The sequence below is a fragment of the Xiphophorus hellerii genome, chromosome 7, assembly GCF_003331165.1.
Source record: "Xiphophorus hellerii strain 12219 chromosome 7, Xiphophorus_hellerii-4.1, whole genome shotgun sequence".
In the NCBI taxonomy this organism is placed as follows: Eukaryota; Metazoa; Chordata; class Actinopteri; order Cyprinodontiformes; family Poeciliidae; genus Xiphophorus; species Xiphophorus hellerii.
The window spans coordinates 18,976,457-18,999,629 of NC_045678.1; the positions used below are offsets into that span (position 1 = coordinate 18,976,457).

The 23,173-nt window shown below is 39.8% G+C and overlaps 1 protein-coding gene across 1 annotated transcript in view; it reads left to right on the top strand.

The window, feature by feature from the left end:
• LOC116723130 (activin receptor type-1) overlaps positions 1–22,471 on the top strand; it is a 30,397-nt gene extending 7,926 nt beyond the window's left edge. The window contains exons 2-12 of the mRNA XM_032567766.1: positions 8,771–8,841; positions 9,366–9,620; positions 11,808–12,080; positions 12,273–12,539; positions 13,860–14,065; positions 17,303–17,402; positions 17,932–18,078; positions 18,943–19,218; positions 20,007–20,204; positions 21,175–21,305; positions 21,416–22,471. Coding sequence (XP_032423657.1) covers positions 8,778–8,841; positions 9,366–9,620; positions 11,808–12,080; positions 12,273–12,539; positions 13,860–14,065; positions 17,303–17,402; positions 17,932–18,078; positions 18,943–19,218; positions 20,007–20,204; positions 21,175–21,305; positions 21,416–21,550 — 2,052 coding nt within the window. The 5' untranslated portion in view covers positions 8,771–8,777 and the 3' untranslated portion in view covers positions 21,551–22,471. The remainder of the gene's footprint in view (positions 1–8,770; positions 8,842–9,365; positions 9,621–11,807; positions 12,081–12,272; positions 12,540–13,859; positions 14,066–17,302; positions 17,403–17,931; positions 18,079–18,942; positions 19,219–20,006; positions 20,205–21,174; positions 21,306–21,415) is intronic.
• Positions 22,472–23,173: the final 702 nt, after the last annotated feature.

Consider the following 23,173-nt stretch of genomic DNA (forward strand, 5'->3'; position numbering starts at 1 on the left):
CACTGAAGAGTGTTTGTTCTGTGCCTTACTGTGCCTCTGTAGACTCCCTTTACCCAGTCTACTGAAACTGAAATTTCAGTAGAAACTGAAATTCAGTTTGAATTTCAGAGTATTTTACTGCATGGTTACCGTTTTGCGCTGATGAAGCTGAACACCAAGCAATTCCGGTCGCTAGAGGATCTTTTGATGGTTCTCAAGTGGAAGCTATTATACCTACAAAAAATTGTTAATGGATATCATTTCCCTGTTAGATTTGATCTTGCAGTCATTTGGATATTATCTGGACTTTATGCCTGAGAAGTTGGGCTGGTAAACAAAGTACAAAGCTTGTTTAGACTACTGCTGTTTTTTTTCTTTTTTTCACATCCTGCTACTAAGAATAATGTCCATAAAAGTTCAGGATTTCAGAGCATGTGTGAAAATGGGAGTGGAAGACATTTACAACTGCCCTCATCTCTTAGAAGTCTTGACTCTCGAAAGGCAGGAAACTCTGCTGGCTATAAAGGCTAGAGTGGCAGCAGGATGTCAGAACCAGATTCAGCCACACTGATGCACACAGTGGCATAGTTGCATTTATTGTATAGTTGCAAGCTGTTTACCTAATGATTATCAGCATGGTGTGGCCAGATAGAACATAACAACCAAGGCTTATTACTTCTTGCTGTTATTTCACTGGTTTCTAAAGGAACATAATGTTTAAGTAGTACACCTTGATGCAAATCTATGTGTCCTTTTCAGTGATGCATTGCCCCCAGGCCAGTGAATCTTGAGGGATGGCCATTTGCAGCATGAATGTCTGTGCATTCCTCTTTTGGCAAACATGGCTGATAGCCATAAAGACTGTATTGGCTGTTTTTAGATGTTTTGGAGGGTGTGTGAAAACGGTTGTTTAATTGCTATGGTGACAACTGCATCGAAGGCTTGTTAAGTGAAGAAAAACCTTCAATAATTTCTCTCAGTGAATTTCACACAAAACAAGGCCGTGATGAAACTTGCAGAAGGAAAAACACTATTTGTGCAAGAAAAAAATGATATGTGCTGGTGTTATTTGAGAGTACAGGAGTTAAAATACTGTTGAACAAGCCTTCTGTATGCCAGACTCTCCCTGTCTTGGACTTCTGAAAGCAAACAAATCAGATATTTTGCAATTCCATAAGAAAAGATGAAGACTCCACATGCTTATCTGCTTTGCAGTGGGGTGTGTCGGTGTTGTTGTTGGTGTGTAGGTGGTTTGCAGGGTGGGGCACCATTGAGGAGAAAAGACACCTATTGTCTCTAAGTACATTTGATCTAGGGCAAGTACTTTGTATGTGTGTGAGCAAACACCCAGGGCAGCAGTGTATCCAAGGAACAAAAACCTGCTATGCTTCTGCCTGCTACAATTAATTCATGAGTGACAATTGCACATAAGCAGGGGGCCATTTGCATTTGGTCTCATTGCTCTGCTTGTGAAAGAGGGCTACTGCTGAGAAACTGAAGGGCCATGAGAGATGGAGCCTAGCCAGGCCTGATGGGGCACTGCAAATTCCAAAAACACTAAAGTCCCTCTTTCATTCACTACTTGATGGGACTCTTGTCTTGTGAACATGTGCTTCCAGAGGTTAAAAAGCTCCACGTTCTGAGCAGCACTGTGATGCTTCTGTTCATAAGAACACTGATGTATTACTCTCAGTGCAAAAGCACTGTGGTGTTTTAGATGGGAGATTTTGATTATGACCTCTGATCACAGCAAAACGACTGGTGGATACAGGGTGATGACGGGTGGGATATTTCCCTCCATGGATAAAGATTGCTTGTCATCATTTGAGGCAATCTTTATGCAAAGAGATGATGGTTATATTCTTGGCAGATCCACAAAACACTTCAAGGTTGAAATAAGGCACATTTTTGCCATCTCTAAGTGTGAAAGGACTGATGTGGCAAGTGGGGGGGTTGAAATCAGCCTACCTCTGTTGCGCCCCTGACTCAACAAGTGACGTAATCTGACCCTTGCTTCATTTGCAAGGGTCAAGAGATGCAAGTCACTTGCTGACTTGTATATATGCCGGTTTGGTGGGTCAAGGGAGTGTTGGAGGGATCACATGTGACTTGTACAACCAGTCAGGACCACTAAGAGATAGAGGAAATCCTTAAAATGTGGCACTGTTTAAAAGAAAATAATGTTTTGCAATAGTATGAGATTGATTGGCAACTTATTTGCAAATACAATGTATGCATTGCGCCCAATTTCACTCTATATTTAAATTTAACACATCTTGACCAGTACTATATAAAGAAACGGCTACTTGCCGTTATAACTTTTTAGACATTTTAATTACTGATTGTTAACCACATCAGTTTATGTGATGGTATTTTAAACAAGTTAATTTTTTAAAGATATTACTCCACATCCATATCTATGTACTCTGATTCTGAAAAAGATTTTAATATTCACCCTTGGCTACCTTCCTCCTGACCTTCTTTAGGGTTTAGGCTCAGGTTGTTTACTCTTTATTTGTAGTTTAGTTGTTCCCAGTGTTGTATTTTTGCTTGGCATAGAAAGGCGAGCATGTTGCTCTGCCATGCTGTGGTGTGGATATGAATGCGGGCTGTTGCAAAGAGTACAGCTTTTGCCCTCAGGTCTGCATTACACCCACATCCACCTAGGAGCGGGCCATCTGTGTGTCCCTGATGGCACGTCGGCTCTTTGGCTCTCTGGTTGCAGGTCGGGGAGGCATAGCGACAGGGACACGGACAGCAGGCTCTGCATTGCCCTGAACTCAGCCTGTTTCTTTCACTTGCCGCCCTGCGGTTCGCTGCAGTCTTCTCGGTGCCGGGACTATTTGTGCCATGGTAACCGTGCCAGCCTGCCAGCACAGACACAGATTCCACCTCTCGTCTCCCTCTCTGCCAGCGTGATGACTCAGCAACTCCTGCAGGGGTTCAGCAGCCTCCCTCCTCAACCTCGGTGATGCACCATGCTCATCAGACAAAGTAGTGTTTTGTCATTCTCTCATTGTAGCTGACCTGAATACTAAATGCAGGGTTCCCATGCAGTGTAGAAAAGTATGGAAGTTAATGTCAGTGTTTTTCCAGAGTATGGAAAATTCCAAGACATTAGTCGCTATCTCATTGTCTTAATATTGGTCTGTCCTTCCTCCATAGTATCCTTTCTTTTTCCTTGGATATTTCCTTGCGACCTTCCTCCCATATGTCTGTCCTTTTTTGTTTCTTCCTTTCTTCCTAGTGTCCTAAAAGTAATTTCTTTCATCACTGCAACTTTTCGTTCCTTTCTTATTTTCTTGTGTCCTTTGTTCTTTATTTGTGTTTCTTCTTTCTCTTGTGTGTAATTTTTTCTTCCCTGGTTTCTTGTCCTTTACTTCTTCCCCTCTCCTATGTGTTTCTCCTTCCTCCCTTGTGCCCTTTGTTTCATCCTTTCTCCCATGTGCCCTTCTTTGCTTATCACATATCTATCCTTCCCTTTCACAGCTCCTTGCTTCCTCTCTTCCTTATATCCTTTTTACCTTTGTTCTTTCTTTTCTTCTTTAATCCCTTTGATCTATTAGTCAGTTACTTTCAAGTTTTTGAAGATATCATATTTAAAGTCTGCCTGGACTAAGCATTTTGCATACATTTTTATTGAATCATATTATGTTATGTTTTTAAGATGAACGTATGCCACCTTTGAAAAGTGGTTAGGGAATTTTTACATTAACTTGTGTAGGATCCCAGTAAATGGACTAAAATAACAAAGCAGCCAGCCACATGGAGCTATTTGAGCTCCTGTGAAAAGCTCTTTCAACCATCTGTTGTAGGTAATGGATGATGGTGTTAAGATTTTCAGAAATGTCTAACATGTTTCTAATTCATCTTGACTGCTTTTTTAGGTTTAGTTGTGCTAACAACAGAATGTGAAAGGCATGTGTAATCATCTCTACATAATCGCTTTAAGCTGTGCTCAACTTCTTAGAGTAGTTCTTATGAAGACAGCTCTCTCTCGAGTGGGATCACTGTAAGGAGACAGGGATGAGAAACATTCCGTCAAAAAATATGAGCTACGATTACTTTTAAGTCTCTCCAGTAGCACTCAGCGGGAGTGCAGCTGTACCCAGTTTTATGTGTTATTGAGATATTTCTTGGTGCTGTTTGAACATTAATTAGATTGTGTTGTGCTGAATTGTGGTCCTTTAAGATTTAGAAGTCTTAAAGGTTTGTAAATAATCACACAGATACTTGTCAAAATAAAATTTTTGAGCTGGTTAGAGTGCACTTTATTAAGCAACTTCCCATTCTCAATCTTTAGGGTGTAATATAATGTCAACCAAACTGTTGAATCAATTAGAGCTTCAACTCTTCTGGGAAGACTTTCCATGCAGATTTAGGACTGTGTTTTTTGGGAATATCTGGCCATTCTTCCAGAAGTGCATTTGTGAGCTCAGACGCAGATGTTGATGGAGAAAGTCTGACTCACATTCTCCTGTTACACTGAAGCGCTAGAGTTTATCTTACTGGTCCCAACTTCTAAATAAAAAGCTTTAGAATATAAACCCCTCCACACCTGACTTTACACATGACGCAGACCAGTAAGACCAGTGCCATTCTCCTGGCATATGTCGATTCACTAGTCGTCACAATAGAGAACACGTTGCCACTGATCTGGATTCCAGTGGCGACTCAATCTGCGGTTTTGCATTGCACTTTGTGATGTAAGGCTTGGATACAGCCACTAGCCTCTCTATGCACTGTTCTTAAGCTAATGTAAAAACCACATGAAGTTTGGAGGCCTGTAGCTGGTTACTCTGCAGACAGTTGGCGACTTCTGTTAACAATGACCCTCAGCATTTGCTGAGCCTGCTCTGTGGCTTGCTAAGTGGCTGTCATTCCTAATAATGAGTTGACTGTGGCATCTGCTCACTGCACCACGCTGGAACTCACTAACTGTTTGTAGAAGCAGGCTGCATGCTTAGGTGCATAATTTCATACACCCGTGACCATGGAAGTGATTGAAACACCTGAATTAAGTGTTTTAGAAGAATTATCCAATACATTTGGCAAAATAGTATTTCTGTTTACACAATTATTACTGCTAAAACCTAATCAGTAAGAGAAAAGCGAGAGCACACCCTTGGCAAAATGTCAGCCCTGTGAGCACTTGCTACACAACACAGCCAAGGAATTCAATACACAGAAGAAGAGGCCTGCAACAGACAGTCACAGAGCGCCACAAAATTGTGTAGTTGAATTGCAATCAGTTCTGCAGATGCTAGCCCTGCCTCTCTCCTTCTCAAGAATCCTTTCTGAGGTTTCCAATGTCAAAGCTGTTGGCCAGTTTCATGTTTCGTCATGCCTCAGTGTTACTTTTTGTTGTGCTTTTGATAAGCAAAAAAATAACAGTCATATTTTCCAGTCGTAAGCATGAACTCTTATATAAGAGTTGTAAGAACCTCACCAGATTAGATTTTTATCCATCAATTATTTTATTTGGGAAACTGGATAAATTTTGCTGGAGATGACTTGGACTGAAGTTGCGCCAAGAACACATTTTCCTTAAAGAGATATGAAGTTTTAGGACCCAAATTATCTATAACAAATAGATAATTTGTTATAGTTTATTTAAACAAGTGTGTAATTGGAAGAAAGGAAGTAGTATGAAGGGTGTTACTTTAGATCCAAAAGCCTTTTGGTTTCTAACAAAGAAAAATGGAATGAACCATTTTCTGTCTGAGGCCGTCAAGCGGAGACACAAGACATCATGCTGTTCTGCTGTCTCAGGCGTATTTATTTTGTGTTATTTTTATTTTTTTCACCAGAGATGCACCCATCAGGCTCTTATTGGCACATACCATTTCCTGGTTTTGTGTGTGGTTTAATGTGCAAATCGATCAGAGTCAAACATGGAAACATTTAATTAAACTGGAAATTCAAAGCAAATGTCTTGACAAACTGATCCAATTCTTATAAAATCCAATTCTGTTCAAAGCAATCCAGACCTGTCCCATACATGCTATTAATTAGATTCAGCTCCAACTGCACACAACCAAATTCAATCTGGTTTATAAATTGATTCAGTCAAGGTCAGTCTATCATATAGTGCCATTTGCTAAAAGGCTATATAAGTAATTGGGAACACAATTTCTGTTTTATTGATGACACGTCTTAACACAGAAAAACAAGGTTATGAGTACTTTCTAAAGGAAAAAGATGAACAGAATGCATATCTGATGCTTCATCCAGAAAAATTACATGACTCAACATAGAAGCATTTTATCAAGGGAACTTTCCATTGTGCATTTCTTGTCTGTCTTTCCAAAGTTGATTACATAAATATTTTTTTATGACACCCCCCAAGAAAGAGATGCAGCTAAATGCAGTAGGACTGGACCTGGTGTACCTTATATGGGAAGGAAAAAAAGCTGAGGACAGTCTTTAGGCAATTTCCATCACTGGCTGAATGAATGACCCCTCACTACTTCTTCAAAAGGTCTACATAGTTCTGACTGCAAGGCAAGTTTAGTTTCTGTGCAAACTTAAATGGGCACCAGTACACCCAAGTGTATCTCCTTTCTCCGTTAGCTATAAGATGAGCAAATAACCTCACCTCCCTCCCCCTCCCCATAGCAGGGTGTCCTTCTAGCTCATGTCCCCCCTGGCACTAAAGCTAGACCTCCCCCTCCTCTTAGTTTACTTCACTGACACAGGCTGTCTCCTCCCACATGTCTCTCTCTGACCTACTGTCCCTTTGCTGCCCACAGGCCTTACCTCCTCCTGCACTCCTGCCCGCTGTCTGCCCCCTTTGGCGTTCCTCCTCTCCCTGGTCCCAGGGGAGCAGACGGAGCTCCTGATTATCTCTGTGTGGCAGCCTCTGTTTTGTGCTCTGATTAAAGGAGCAGCATGTGGTCTGTGTGCAAGCGGCCTGTGCAGACGCCGCCGTTGGCCGATGCTAACATTACGTGCTTAATCATTTATGTCTGGGAGATGGGCACAAAGGCCTGGAGAAGGAGGGGTGGGAGTGGATGTAGGTGGTGTTGGGGTGTTTATCAGAAGCACAGATGCACTCAGGCACACATGTTGCTAAGATAACGTTCCCAGTGCTTGGAATAACATGACCAGGGCACACTCCAGGCCATGTCTCCACAGACTATACATATTATCTTTATAAAATGAGCAGCTTCAGGGTTGACTTCCCTCTCTTAGCTTGTATCGGTTGATGAAACTGGCATACTAAAGGCTTCACAAACTTAAACCTAGTCACACTTCTTGCATCATTAAAAGCACTTGAAGCTCAGCAGGACTTTTGCAGAAAATGGCAAAAGTGAGTTTATGAGCAACGTCAGTGATTTGATGCAATCGGCTGGGTTTCCTTTGATGTTCAACATGTTCTTAACCAGTTGGGTCGGCATTAAAAAATCTAAGCTTGACCCCATTGTTTTATACTTAGAATCACTATAGAATCACATTATTGAATTAGAATGACTGCATTGAAATGATATATCAGGAGTGGGCATTTCCAGATATGTCCACCAGATCTGGTGTCCTGAGTGTTTTTGGTCCAACACGCCTGTAGCAAATGAATACTTTATTAGCAGGCTTCTGCAAAAAATGTTCAGCCATTTAACATATTTGTTGGAGCAGGGACACATAAAACATGCAGGACACCGGCTCTTGAGGATTGGAGTTGGCCAGCCCCGAACTATACATTTTGGTTTGTAGACTGCATTTGTTAATTTATTTGTAAATTTGCACTGTCTTAATAAAACTGAATTAAATTGAGTGGATAGGTAGGTTAAGAGTATAAGAACTCTCTTCCTGCTTTGAAGTACAGTGGTGACAGTAGAAATGAGAAAGCAGCATATTAAGGCATTTCCCAGGAAGTTGAAGCTTTCACACAATCAAGCCTTCTAAATGAACAATGACTCTAATCATCCTGCCGAATTAAAGGCCTTGATCTGAGTCCCATAGAAAATTTGTAGCCAGAGCTGAAAATCTGTTCAAACAAGGTGGCCTGGAAAACATTACACCAGTTTGGTCTGGAAGAATGGGCCGAAATTCAAGCAAACTACTGTGTGACGCTTTTAGAAGGATGCCCAAAACATTTCACCCAAGTCATACAGTTTTAAGGGCAATTCTACCAATTACTTAGCAATTGTATGTATTCTGGCATTTAGCAAATACAAATAATTTACCGATTCTAAATTACCTTAAATGATAAAAAGTCCTACAGCGTTGGCAAATATCTGGTTTCAGCTGTGAAAGCAACTATTCTCCATGTATTTATTGTTTTGTGTCACTTTTGATCCTTTATACTCTCCAGGTAAACGATATTATTCAGGAAAACCTTGCTGTCCTGCCCCCCAACCCCACTTTTCCCCCTCCTTCTCCTCACTCTTGCCTCACTGCCAAGTAGCTTGTCCCTCCAACACACACAGACATCCACACACCCCTCTCTCACACAGAGGCAGCCAATAAGAGAGCACCAGTTTCCCCATTGCTTGCCACTCAATGCCTTGTTGCCAGGGCCAACAGGAAGGCATGAGACCCTCTTTGCTTGAGCATTTGAAACTTGGTGTTGACTTTTTTTTGTGAAAGAAAGAAAAGGTCTTCATTTATAAAATTGTGTCTTCTAAATATGTCTAGGCTCACAGAATGATCAGCTCTAGCCCACTGAACAAAGCTAAATTTCAAAGTACTAAACTAATCCAACATTAGCTAGGTTTATATGCAGATTTTCTCTTTTTTTCAATTAAATGACAATGAGGTATTCATTGAGTGTCTTCCTGCTTCTTTCTTTTAGGTCTACAATGACAAGAGGGGCCTTTCTTTGGTTTCTGCTCGCCCTGGTTCTTCCCTGTTCCTGCGAGAATGGTAAGAATTTTGTCTCAAAGCACATCAGAGCTGAAAGACCTTGAGCTCAAACAATTGAAGTTTTTTTTCACCCCCCAGACACAAAAAGAAAGGATCCAGTTCAAATTAGTGGTTGTGCTACCTCTAAATGCAGAGTTTTACTGCACTGTCACCAGAGTACATACAGTCTTTTCTCTGTCGCTCTCCTTTCTCTTGCAGCATACACCAAAAAATCACACATTTTTCTTCCCCCTTCTCACCACCCATCTCTTAGTCTGTCTCCCTTTCATCTGCTGTCTGGCACTGTTATTTTAAACAGCTGCAGTGGATTGCAATGGAAAGTGCTTTTCAGAGTGGCAAACCACTTGTTTTGCCCATGTTTACAGCACATTCACTTTAACCAAATCTGGAAGAAGGATAAGCAGAAATCATTCATCCCTCAAAATCAAACAGGCTGTTTGCCTTAAATGGATGGGTTTTTCCATGCAGGATTTTCTCTAAAAAAGATGCAATCTGATGTGTGGTGTAAATGTTTCTTTTTCCAGGTGAGGACGACGTGAGAGCTGAATGTTTATGTGAAGGACCATCCTGCAGGGGTGGGGAGAGATGTTTTGGCTGGCAGTGCTTTGCTTCGCTCTCAGTGCTGAATGGAACGACAGTCTTTGAGAGAGGCTGCATTGTTGAAGGTGATGAAGATGGGCCGTTGCTCTGCGGACAGCCACCAACTGCGGCGCTGGTGGTGAAGTGCTGTCACGGACATTTGTGCAACATGAATGTCTCGGTACAGTTTCCAGTGAAAGGTGAGGTATCATCCAGTCTCTGCACTGGAAATATTTATTTTACCAAAATTTTGAACGTTGCTCCACATGATTTTCTGTCAGATTTTGTTTTGTCTTCATTGACATTTATGAACTATTTTCCTAAAAACATATGCTAGCTAACATGGCTAGCATAGTTCAGTTGTATCACCACTTGGCTGGATAACATTCGCTTTTGAAACTGGGTCACTTCTGTTGAGCCACCAGGATCCCCCAATCATCCCCTATTTTTCTAGTTTTACAAGTTTTATTTAAGCTTTTTTTTACGTAGTTTTTGGCTGGCATTAAAAAGGTCTGAAAAGCTCTTTTAGGGGCAGTACTATGTAAAATTGACTTTCCATCGTGTTATAATATTATTCTCTCATCAAAAACATACCTGGAGTGTTTCCTTGACTTTTTCATGCATGTTTGAGAAGTTTCTTAATCTCCTGTAGAAACTATTCAGCTGTGCAAAATGCCTGGAGAATTTTGCACATCTGATATATTGCAGCTCCTCCTCTTTTCAAGCCACAGCTCCTCCTCTTTTCAAGGCACAACTCTTCCTCGGAGCTGCAGTTTCCAAGCTATAGAGCTTCTGCATTACATAGCACCTCTCCCCCACAACTCCCTCACTCCGGTCCTTCAAGTTAGAGATTATGCATAACATCTGATAGTGATGGATTGTCGATATATTGCAAATGTAATGTAGTTTTTATTTTTGTTTTTATTTAGCTTCATAGGAAGCTGAAATTTAGTCGAGGCTCTCTTGAAGGGGATGATGTTTGGGGCTGTACAGCCTTCCCGGTGGTTGGTTCTGACCTTGGAGCGTCTGCCCTTTTTATCTGCAACTGCAAGTGTGAAAACCAAGACAAAAATACCCTATAATAAAATATACTTGCATTAGTAACATGAAAGTAGATTAAATATGATGAAATACATCACATTCAGTTCTTACAGTATCGGTCAGGTCCTCCAAATAAGACTTTGAATACCAGGTTCATTACTTCATTTCCTGAATTGGTAAAAAAAAAAATCTCACAATATGTTTTTTTCCCTAATTCTCTGCTGCTAATAAATTGTATTGCTTTGTCTCTAGGACAGCCTCCTAGTTTTCTCCTGGAACGTTCCACAGTGCTGGATCATACAGAAAGAGGGATCTGTGACCATTTGCATTGCACAATCTATTTACATTGACCAGAGTCCAGGTCGTCATTTACGCTCTCTTCTCTTCAGAAGATTTAAAACCATGGCCATTTAAAACCTGCTCTAAAGGACTTACTCCTTCTTTTTTTTACCACAAACAGCTGTAAAATCATAGTTGGGCCAAATCTGTTACTCTGAAATCTAACAAAGTATGGACTTTAGGACTATTTTAAACTGATATGAATGAATTATAATGTTGAAAACGACTTCAGAAAATTACTCCATACTTCCCTTGTAATTACTTTTTACCCTTTTGAAGTGACTTTACTTGGCTTTTAAACCACTGGAAAAATAATCCGATATTGATGTTGGAATCGTTTGATTTCCTGATTGCTGTCAGAAATCTGCAGTCTCAATTTGCAGCAAAGCTATGTTGAGGGAAGAGTTTTATTTTTCTACACAAGCAGCTATGCGTCATTGTGAGGAAACACAGAAATGAAAAGGTCTTGATAGTTTTAAAGGTTCAAGGGAATAGAAAAGTATGTTCAAAGCGCATATATGTATTGTGGCTTTGAAAAGTTTAGATGAGTATTTCTGATTTCCCAAGATAAACAAATGTTTACTTCTTTTTAAAGACATGTTGTGTTTTCATGTCATACTGACTGTCCTTAGAAACAGGATCACATTCATGAATTAAAGCAAGATTTTTAATGTTGGTTACATTTTATTTTATAGAAATTGTTATGGCTACCAGTAAAGATTAGTGGTTATTGTTTAAAATAATCATTTTAACATTAATATTGATATAATTTATTTTGAAAGTCTAAAACATTAAAAAGTGTGTTTTCTTTCCCTCTAGTTTTATCTGTTTTAAGTGTAGGATTACAAATGGGGAAAACATGTTTAAAACTAAGTGGCGTCTAAAGCAACTGGCCAGCACTTTCCACCCACATGTTTTCTGATCTGAGTGAATGCCATTTAATTGAATGGGTTAGTAATGGTATTGCTCTAATGGGTTTTTCTCCTATCTGTGTTTCCTCTTATCAGATGTCGAGCCGTCTGCCGGCAGACCAGTCCTCCGAGACCAGGAGTGTGTGTGCGAGGGAGATTCGTGTGAGCATGGCCGGCGCTGCACCGGCCAGCAGTGTTTCTCCTCTCTGAACGTGACCGACAGGGCTGTCGTCCAGCGGAAGGGCTGCCTGAGGGACGACGAGGAGGGCAGAACCACCTGCGCCTTGGCACCCTCATCGGTCTATGTCGTCAGGTGCTGCCAGGGCCATCTGTGTAACATGAACGTCACGATGCAAATTCCAGGAAAAGGTGACTTTGTGCACGCTGGCTGCTACTCACCACCAGCCTTGTCACGTAGCATGCAGAAGATTTTCTTGGGGAGTTTAAAAAAAAAAAAAAAGGGGCGGAACTGTGTAAATTTTATTTAATTTTATTTTTTTAGTATTAAAGTATGTGAAATTAAATACTTACAAGCTGCTTTTTCTCCTTAATCTTTCTCAGAAGGGGAAAAGAAGCTCCTGAGCGAAGAGGAGCATGAGTGTGTATGCGAGGGCAGCTCCTGTGTAACGGCGAGTCGCTGCTTAGGCCTCCAGTGTTTCTCGTCTCTGACAGTCAGCGGTGGCTTGCATGTGCACCAGAAAGGCTGCTTCAAGGCAGTGGAGCAGAGCACGATGACCTGCAAGACGCCGCCATCCAGCGAGCAGATAGTCGAGTGTTGCCAGGGGCATCTGTGCAACATGAACAGCACCGTGAGGCTTCCAATCAAATGTACGACAAAGTCCGGAATGCGCCACAAAGTTCAGAGCTCTTAAAAGTTTTCATTTGATTGCACCTAACCTGTCTTGAAGGACGGGTTTCTGTGATCTAAACTGCAAATTGGATATTAAATGTTATTAAGTTTCAAACACCTGGGGACTATTTCCATCCAGTTCAATGCAGATTACAACAGAAAAATAGACAATAACTATTTCGATTAAATGTAGAAGTTACAACACCAGTGAACACACAGATAATGGTTTATAGATCATGTGCTCAGAGTTGCTTTTTAATATCCCTGTATCAACTTTGAACATCTACAGACTGAAATGTTTGCCAGTTCTTGGTAAACAGCTCAAACTCAGTCATATTTGGTTGTAGAGTTTTCAAACCTTGCAACAGATGCTCCATTAGATTAAGGACTGGACTTTGTCTAGGCCATCCAAACACTTCAACAGTGTTTGGATGGATTTTTGGATGGTTTAACTTATCCTACCACCAACTCTGACCAGATTACCTATCCCTGGTAAACTAAAGCATCACTCCAGCTTGATGCTGCCACCACCATGTGTGAGTTTGCTCTCACATAGTGTTTGTGTATGATCTTTCCAGAGCATCTTATTCCATAAAACATTCTCTATACTTTTCCATGAAGAACAGATCTGTGGATCAGAATCAGCTGTATTTGCTTCTTCCACGTTTATGTACTTATTAATTTTTCTATGTCAAAAGATATCGATTGTCTTTTGAGGATTGTAAAAAATATTAAATAACATAAAAATATGTATGTCAGACTCATTTAGTTTGCGATATAAATTCACATAATCTTAGGGAGTAACTTTTTCTGTGTTGCCCTTTATGTATGAGTTGCTAGAAATATGAATGATCATAGTAAATAGATTTCTAGGTGTTTTTTCCTGCTAAGTGCAACCCTGCCTTCTCTAAAAGTTTGGCTAAAGCCTGAGCACCCAGACAGAGTTCTTAGTTATGTGTATGAAGGAGTTCATTATGTGAGTTGGGTAAAGGGGGAACATTGTCTGTGCTGAAGGAAGAGTGGAGCACTCTTCTCCATTTGGAAATTATGAATGATGGTCAGTTCATCATGCTGATGACTTGATTTGATCCACACTGTGAGCTGAATATATGACAGAATACTTTTTTAGTCTATTTGAGTTATACCCCTACACATTGAAGTATTATTATATTACTTAAATGTCCACATAAAAACTGTCTGAAAGAACCATCTTACCTGGTTTTACCAGAAACAGATCTTGTGTCCATGCACACAAAAATCCACTGTAATTATATTCACTTGTCTCTTTTTCCTTCCAGTCGATGAACTGTCCAGCTACAATGTGACCACACTGACGATGGCCATTGTGGCACCCATCATTGTTCTCATCATCCTTTCCGCCGCCGCCATCCTCGTGTTTAGACGCATCCACCGCAACCAAATGGAAAGGCTGACATCACGAGACGCCGAATACGGAACAATAGACGGACTTATTGCGTCTAACGTGGGGGAGAGCACTCTGGCGGTATGTATGGCATAATGCTATGGAGGTAACCCACTTTGATGTGTTTGAAAAGAAGAGATTCTAGACGATTAAACCAATAAATGTTAATAGTTACCTCAATAGAATTACTTATTCTATTGAGGTCAAAACTGGCATCAGTCAAAACTGCCTATTACTATATAGAGCTACACAGTATTAGAAATCCCAACTGTCCTTGTGAATGTTAAGGGCATTCTTGGGTGTTAGTCTTTGTCAGAGTGCAAAGTGACAGTTGTTACTTTAACAAGACATCAGCAAACAGCTGAATTAAGAGAACTTAACATGTCTTCAGTCAAAGTTTTTTTTTGGGGGGGGGAAGGGGACCCCAACATATGACTTTTTCAGGAAAGTTTCAGTTTCTGAAAAAACCTCGGAGAACTTTTATTGTCCATCGTACACCCAACATCATAATGATTGCTGAGCTTTTCTTTAGGAATCTGGCTTTGAATCTAAAATATGGCTTCTCTGTCTTTTCAGTAATGGATGTTTTCAGAGTCTGATTGAGGATATAAATTGCTGTTTTCTTAGTTCATTTCTCTTCTGATTAGAAAATAATTTCTGCCCGCTGTACTTGGATATGTAGTCTACGTAAACAAACATTATGCAGAATTTTATGTGTTCACTTACTTTGATTAAGTGGGACTTTTGCCTGCTGTTTGCACACACTGTTGACATAATAATGCATAATTGGTACTTGATGCATAATAAATGCCTGTTTGTGGAAGTGTGGTTTAAAACTTTGCTCTAAACTATACTTTAAATATGAAGCCATAAACATTTTAAATCCCACCACCAAGTTTGTGACTCTTTATTAAGGCACGTTGTTCTCAGATGTAGTTTAGTTCTCAGTTTATAAGACTGAACATCTGTACCGGTAATGTTTAGGTCTTACACGAAGCAAGGCCAACATGTCTTCAAACATGATTTAACAGTGCAGGCCACGACTGAAAGCTGTGTGCTTTCCTGATCATAATCTTAAAACTGTTTTTCTGTCGGAGGGGGAAAAAAAAATGGTTCTGCATGAATATTTGTGTGAACGCTGTACTCGGGAGAGTAGGGGGGAGCAGGAGAGTGTTTTGCATCGTCTCAGTCATTTTTTTTTGCTGCCGTCTCCTAGAGGAATGTTTTTGCTATTTATTTTCTCTCCACTCAACTGTGGATTGTGCGTCTTCCACAGTGTGGTTTGTGTGTTTGAGGGCTGCTAAACTGATCCAGAGTTTAGGTGGAGCCCTGTGGTTAGCCTTTCGTCTGAAAAACGACTCTGCGGAGCATTTACTGACTCATACAAGGCAATCGTGATGAGCAGGAAAAAGTCAAAGTTTAGTCTGTGCCCAGCTGCAGCCTAATTAAAACCTTCCATGATTAACTGTCATTTTGTAAGAAATATTTTCAGTTCTTGTACATTTTTGTACCATCAATGTACAACAACTTGCTAAAGTATTTAGTTGTTTAATTTTTTAAACTTTTCTTTTGTTTTTTTACTGTGGTTTTATGTGGTAGACCAACAGAGACTAATGTATTTGAAAATGGATGAAAAATGTTAAATGATTTCCATAGTTTCCAAAAAAAAAAAATCTTTACTCTGATACATCTAAATGCAGTGGTGTATTTCTTCAGTTTTCACACATTTTTTGTGGATTTTTAAAAATTATTTGCAAAAAAATCCACCTGTTAGATTTTTTACATAGAGTATATTTCAAATTCAAAAGAAAATGCTGCTTATGAAACTAAAAATACCTATCAAAATACTGCTTGATACACTGTTGGCTTGAGCGCCATTCATTTTCCTTGTTGCCAATTGGTTGTACCCCACAAGAGCAGAGATGAGGAAGACTGTACCAAGACAGTTTCAACTGTGCTTATTAGGGTGTATATGGTGTTTGGATTATTAAAATTAGTAGTGTTTTTAGAGGGCCCTCAAGTGTTTGTAGTGGTTGTGGTCATCTTACAAGTTTGGTCTGCTGGTAAATCTACGAAGATATGAATGTTTAAATTTCTTGAGCAGGCCAGCAGGGAGAGCTTTGGAGCATCGGTTATATGGAGAAGCATCAAAGAAATCTACGGCAACTGTGAAGTTTCTGCAGAAATTCTTAGAGCGTTACCCCAAAAGATTTGGGATGAGTCTGTGTGGCTGCATAAAAATTAATGGCACACTTAAAATTTTTATTTTTGAAAAATCTTAAACCTCGCATCATTTTCCACTTTGCAGCTAAGTGCTATTTGGTGTTGATTGATCACACAGAAATAGACTGACGTTTGACGTGATGTGACAAAATATTTGGAAAAATACAATTCTGCACAGCTGCAGAATTGTACTGTGTACTGTACTGTACTGCACTGTGTTTTCTTTCAGTCCATTTGGCAATGAAGGGCCTAAATATGGAGTCACGGTTCTTCTGCTTCAGCATTGTAAAAAAATAAAATAAAAATATGCTTGACTACCAGCCCAGCCATCCTCCCCGACAATAACAATATTGCACTGCTCTGATTGCCTTCTGCTTACAGGCCTGGCCCTAATATAACCTCCTGAAAAATCTTTTTTTTTACCCATTTCAACTTTCTGCAGCTCTCTGCAGAGTAAGTCATCATTTATTTTATGGTCCCAGCCTTGCATTCCTGTGTTATGATTCCAAATTGTCTCTCAGGCAGCTCTTGCATTATGCATCTGTTTATCTGAGCCATCACTTGTCTCTGTTTTCAATCTGTCTAACCCCCCTCCCCTCCTCTCTGTTCAGTCATTTGTTTTTGCTCAGCAGCTGCACACTTTGTAGCTCTGCACTGCCCCCCTGTGGCAGCCTTTCGACACTGTGTGCAGTGTAGACGAGATAAAAATAAAAGGATTAGCAGCATTGCGCCTGTTTTGGAGTCTGGCTCTTGGATTAGATAAAATCTCCAGCGCCCACACCAGTCACTGAGGAGGTGGTGCCTCCTCTGTTGTTTACTCAGCAGGGGGCACTCTGCACCTCCAGCACACACACATATCTTAACCCCCCACCCACACACACCTCCCAGTCTTTTGTAGGTGCCACATCAAAGACTGCTTGCGTGTGTTAATCCCCATCTGACTCCCAGATGCTCTGTATTTCATCATTTGCAGTCCTGAGCCTCAGGATTTTCTTTAGGGCTGTTTACATCAAAATGGCTTTCTTACCAAATTATACACAGGCTCACACTAACATAAACAGCCTCCTAACCCTGTATGTTTTTGGGCTTTTCCAGGATCTTCTGGATCATTCCTGCACTTCAGGAAGCGGCTCAGGACTCCCGTTTCTCGTACAGAGGACTGTTGCCAGACAGATCACTCTGAATGAGTGTGTGGGTAAGTTGCAGGTCAAACACTGTAAACTTCCTCTCTCCAAATATGGTCAGTGCCTGCAAAACTGAACAATCTGTGTTCGTCCTCTCACATTATTGATGTTTAGACAGGAGCAAATCATTGATGCCTTTATCAAATAAATTGTTTCCTTGCACCTGATGAGCCTGCAAAACTGTTTATTTTGACTTTGCTGTTCTAAGGGGAATATTTTTATATTATGGTTCTAGTAGAAATAAGGAAGTAAAGTATTATTTAAATTCTTGAATGAACCTATCAGTGTAGAAGAGTAGTTTTCCTTTACAGTACATGCTCTTCCTGGTCATCTTGGTTACATTTTTGTTCTATTGAAACCTCACAGAAATTCATTTGTGGCCACTAGAGGGCAGAGAGAATCTAGTATTCACATATCCTACCAGAGTACAGTCGAGTGTTCATCAACAAATCCTTCAGCTTAACACAGATATTTACTTCCACATTGTTGCTGAAGAGGCTAGTGTGCATTTTAAATTTTTCTCCTCTTGCCGTTGTCCAGGTAAGGGCCGTTATGGTGAAGTGTGGAGGGGTCAGTGGCAGGGGGAGAGTGTCGCTGTGAAAATCTTCTCCTCCAGAGATGAGAAGTCCTGGTTCAGAGAGACTGAAATCTACAACACTGTGCTGCTGAGGCATGAAAACATCCTGGGTGTGTAACATGTTTGTCAACAACAAGGCTTTCAAAAATGCTGAAAATATTTATCTACTGTTTTCTTTGCGTTCAGTTAAGTTCTACTTAAAAAATAATTGTGGTATCTTTACTGACCAACAATTTTGTGTTTAGAACAGGGTTCTGGCTGCAACAAATCCTGCATGTTGCATAACAGTCAGAGGTTTTATTTAAAATCTGACTACTGGATAATTTTCTGCTGGGAATTTCTACGGTAAAACAAAAGAATGTTCTGGATCTGGGAGGAATTTTCAGATTAAAAATGTTCAGTAACCATGTGAGAAATGTAAAATATTTTTATGATGGCTCTGAAATGTAGTATACATTTTGTAGTGAATGCAGATCACTGTTCTGCAAATGACCCTATGATTGGGATCTATATTTACCTGTGAATTGGGTTAGACCTATTTTGAATTTCACAAAGATATCCTGCCACAAAACGGAAGTATATTATTGGGATTTTTTTTTATTTTTTTACATACAAACAACCCAAGCTTTTCCTGTTAAAAATTTATGAACAAAAGTTTTTGAAGCCCTAATATATCTACTTGGTAGGAAGAAATTCATGTTGATTTAGTAATACAGGAACAGTTCATATAAATTTCATATTATTAAAAAAATTCAAAAAGGCTTTAGAGACTTGTTGGTAAACATGCATAATTTTCCTTTCTAGTGAATTTCTGGCATCAAAATATAGATTTCCTTGAACTGCTAAAATATAAAACTCGACTAAAACAATATTTTATGTACTTGCGTTTTTGTTTTTAAATTGGTCAACTGCAATCATATTTTCTTAGACACAAATAACCGGTCAGCAGCTTAAATATGTCTCTCTCAACTCAGGCTTCATCGCATCAGACATGACTTCTAGGAACTCCAGCACTCAGCTGTGGCTCATCACTCACTTCCACGAAATGGGCTCCTTGTACGACTATCTTCAGCTCAGTACCCTCGATGCGTCCAGCTGCCTCCGCATGGCGCTCTCAATAGCCAGTGGCTTGGCACACTTGCACGTCGAGATCTTTGGCACTCAAGGCAAGCCAGCCATCGCCCACCGAGACCTCAAGAGCAAAAATGTATTGGTGAAAAAGAATGGACAGTGCTGCATTGCTGACCTGGGTAAGAATATTATATTTTGTGTGAAAATACTGCACAGAAATGTATTTTTGTATCTAAGTCAGATTGCAAATGTTAGAACTGTGTAAAAAGTCTTTGCCTTTGATGTTGTGGTGAGACCTGAGGGTTTGAATGTTAGTTTTTACTTAATGGGACTTCATCAAAGGCATTTAGAGGGTTTGTGCATCATGCCATTTGGCACATTATCGTTACAGAAGAAGATGTTTGAATTTTAAAGCCCAATAGTTTCAACATCAGCGCAAATATCCCTCCACGTCTGTCTGCTAAGCCATATTTGTTATTAAATTAGAAAAACAAGCAGTACTAAATATATCAGATGGCTCTTAACCAAAAACTCATTTGCAAGACCTTGGAACATTTAATCTGATGCACCAATGTTCTATTTCACAGATGCTTGAAACACATCTAATTCAGCTGAAAGGCTGTGTTAGATGTAATGAATTTGGCTGCTGATGACGTATTGTGCTGTGCAGACAAACACGGTGGAGGTTGTTTGTCTCGTCAGTGAGTTGTTGTTGTGTTGAAGTACATCCTGTGTGCTGGATCAGGGCTGTTTGCTCTAAATTAGCTGTGTTTTTTGTTTAATTCAGCTATATGAGTCCAGTGCGCTATCTTTGATATAGTCATTTAGGACTGGAGACCTCCCACTGACAATGCAGCAAGTTGTTGCCGTAGAGACACGATGTTGGACATTTTATTTTAGACCATTTCATTTGCAAACCTTAATTTCTGGGGGAAGAAAAAAAGAGTTTTCTTGGTATTCATTTCAGGTCTGGCAGTTATGCATTTTCAAGACACCAATGAACTGGATGTGGGCAACAACCCTAAAGTTGGCACCAAGCGCTACATGGCCCCGGAGGTGCTGGACGACTCCATCCAGATGGACTGCTTCGAGTCCTTCAAGAGAGTGGACATCTGGGCCCTGGGCCTTGTCCTGTGGGAGGTCGCCAGGAGGACAGTGAGCAACGGTTGGTAGCTTCATCAAAACTTTTTACCTTCTGTAGCAGTGACAGTGATAAGCTGGTCATCAGGAAAACAGGACAGCATAATGCAGTGGTTCCCAAAGTGTGGGGCGCGCCCCCTAGTGGGGGCGCAGTGCCATTGCAGGGGGGTGCCGAAAGCAATATGGATGAGTAAAAAAAAAATAAAATAAAAAACAGTTACACATAATGCCTCACAGTAAAGATGGTTTTAAGTGTGAAATAAACTTCAGTGGAGTTTGAAAACAAAATATGTGTATAGGTGCACAGTTGATTTATTTCTTTTTTTTATCTATTTTGGGGGGATTTTATTGTAATCCATAGATTCCAATATTACAGAAGATCATCTTTGACCACCACTGGCATAATGGCAGGTTAATATGAAGCTATGATTTAGTTTAAATTGTGACGTGATGATCAATAAATAAGTATCACATTAAGGCCTTATTGAGCCTCCATTCCGCCATATTTTCTTTTAGATGTTTAGAAATGTTGGTTAGCCAAACATCATGCCAGCAACATACTGTCTAGATTTTTGTTGTTTTCAGCACTTCAACACTGTATTGTGCTACAATGAATTTATGTATTATTTGCCAAAGAAATCATTTAGAAAAATAAAGAAGAACCAAATTACCACTCCATTTATAAAAACATTTCAGTATCATGTACATCTTGTCATGATAATAGAAAGTGTATGCAGACCCCTACTCAGTTTATGCTAATCATGGAGTCTAATGTGATGTTTTGTTTGACCCTAAAAACTTTCATTGACAAATAAAAAGGACCAGGAGCTATATTTTCCATATTTACACTCGTTCTTGCATCAACCCAGCAACCTAACTTTAGAAGACTAAATCTTTATTGCATTCATCAGTGAACCATCGAACAGATTAATGTGACTTATTGTTATTATATTTATTTTTCTTTTGCTTGCTTGCATTCTCTCCTCTACATGTAGGCATTGTTGAGGACTATAAGCCACCGTTTCATGACGTGGTCCCCAGTGATCCCAGCTTCGAGGACATGAAGAAGGTGGTGTGTGTGGATCAGCAGAGGCCCAATATCCCAAACAGATGGTTCTCAGACCCGGTGAGTAACAATCAAATAGTTTTTTCACTCACACATACTGATATTGCAACATATAACTTCATGCTGCAGCCATTGACAAATACACTGAATCATTTCTTCTCATCATCCAGACTTTAAGCTCCTTGGCTAAACTCATGAAGGAGTGCTGGTACCAGAACCCGTCTGCCAGATTAACCGCACTGCGCATCAAAAAGACTCTGACGAAGATTGACAACTCGCTGGATAAAATCAAAACAGACATATGAGCCTTTGCTTCAGAAGAAGAGACCTTCAAAGACATCCAGAGGATGGAACATCTTATAGAAAGTCTGAGAAGATTAAAGACTTCATGGGTTTAGTGCCCTTATAGTGGCACAGACCTATATTTATTTTAAAAATGCTAGGCGGGACACATTTTGGCATCCAAAGATGGCTCATGTAGTCTTGGGGAAAAGGAAAACATCAATTCAATCTGACATAGGAGCTGGACTGTTAGAAACCTTCTTCAAGGAGGAAACTGTTACCTGGGCATTTGAATAGGCTTATTGTTTTTTTTTGTTTTGTTTGCTTTTTGTGTTTTAGAAATGCACATTTTGTTTGCCATGTTTTTCAGTTTAAAATACATCTGGACATAACCGTGTCACTCTTCTCTTTAATTGTACTCCATTCATTTACATTATGGTACATTCATATAGAAAAAAACGGGCCAGTTTGGTAGCTTAATGTACATCTGCAGCAGCAATCGCAATTCCAATCAGGAGGCGTCATCTTGTACTAATGCGCCAACGTTTACTATGCTGTAAGAATAAGTTTAATCTGAAATGTAACATTAAGGTGTACGGCTGCGCCTGTGGTTCTTTTGCTTTCGCAGATGTGTATCATCCATCTAAAGATAGTCTGTTGGAAACAGTTTTGTGTATTATGTTAAATTTACAGTCATATTTTTTACAGCTTTAGACACACAGACGCTTCAAGTTTAGATAAAAGATTTGCCAGTTACTGCTGAATTTTCCAAAGGCCTGTAAGTAAGCCTGTAAAGCCTGTATTCTGTCTTAACGCGTGCATTGTTGTCCTAATGCGTGCATCGTCAAGTAAATGAAGTCAAACTTAAGCCTTTTTTTTTTAATCATTTCTTTTAAATTTTATACCAATTAGTGATTTCTATTAATTAAATAGAAGAAAATATCTGTCTCATTTGTCTTGATGGGGTTTCTAGAAAATATACCAGAAGTGGTTTCTTGGGGAAAAATAAATGTTTGTTGCAATCTATTGCTGAGGAAATTCAGTAAGAAATTGGTGACCTTCACAATCTTCAATCAGCTGTTGTAATACTTTCATTGCACTTCTATTTTTTTTAATAGAGGTCCATGTACACTATGAACCTGCTCATAGTGTACATCGGGAAAACTGACTTTCTGCATCAGCATTAGCGTTGCAGAAAGTCTTAGCTCCAGTTAAATTTCAGAATCTGGAGCCAAGTCAGCCCACTTTACATTCTTAAAGTCAATTTCAGTTGCATATAAATGCAAAGGAATATTATTAAAGCGGAGGGAAACATGATGGGCTCTTAGAGAACTTGGTAGATGGCTTTGTGGATTGGGTGGATCAACAACAGCAATTCAGTTCATTCAGCATTTATTAATTGGCATATCTTGCCAAGCTGTAGTTCAATCAGTGGATCCTTTCAGAAAGATGACACAGTAACTTCTATGAAGAGGAAAATACCTGAATAAAAAAAATCTAAAGTAGCAATAATTTTAGAAATGCGAATATGTGAAGTTGTAGGAGGAGAAGTGATCATTAAAGCCTCCAGCAACCTACGCCAGTGGCAGCATAACTACACAGAGTAGTAAAGGATAACCTAAGTGACTAACTACATATTTTGGAAA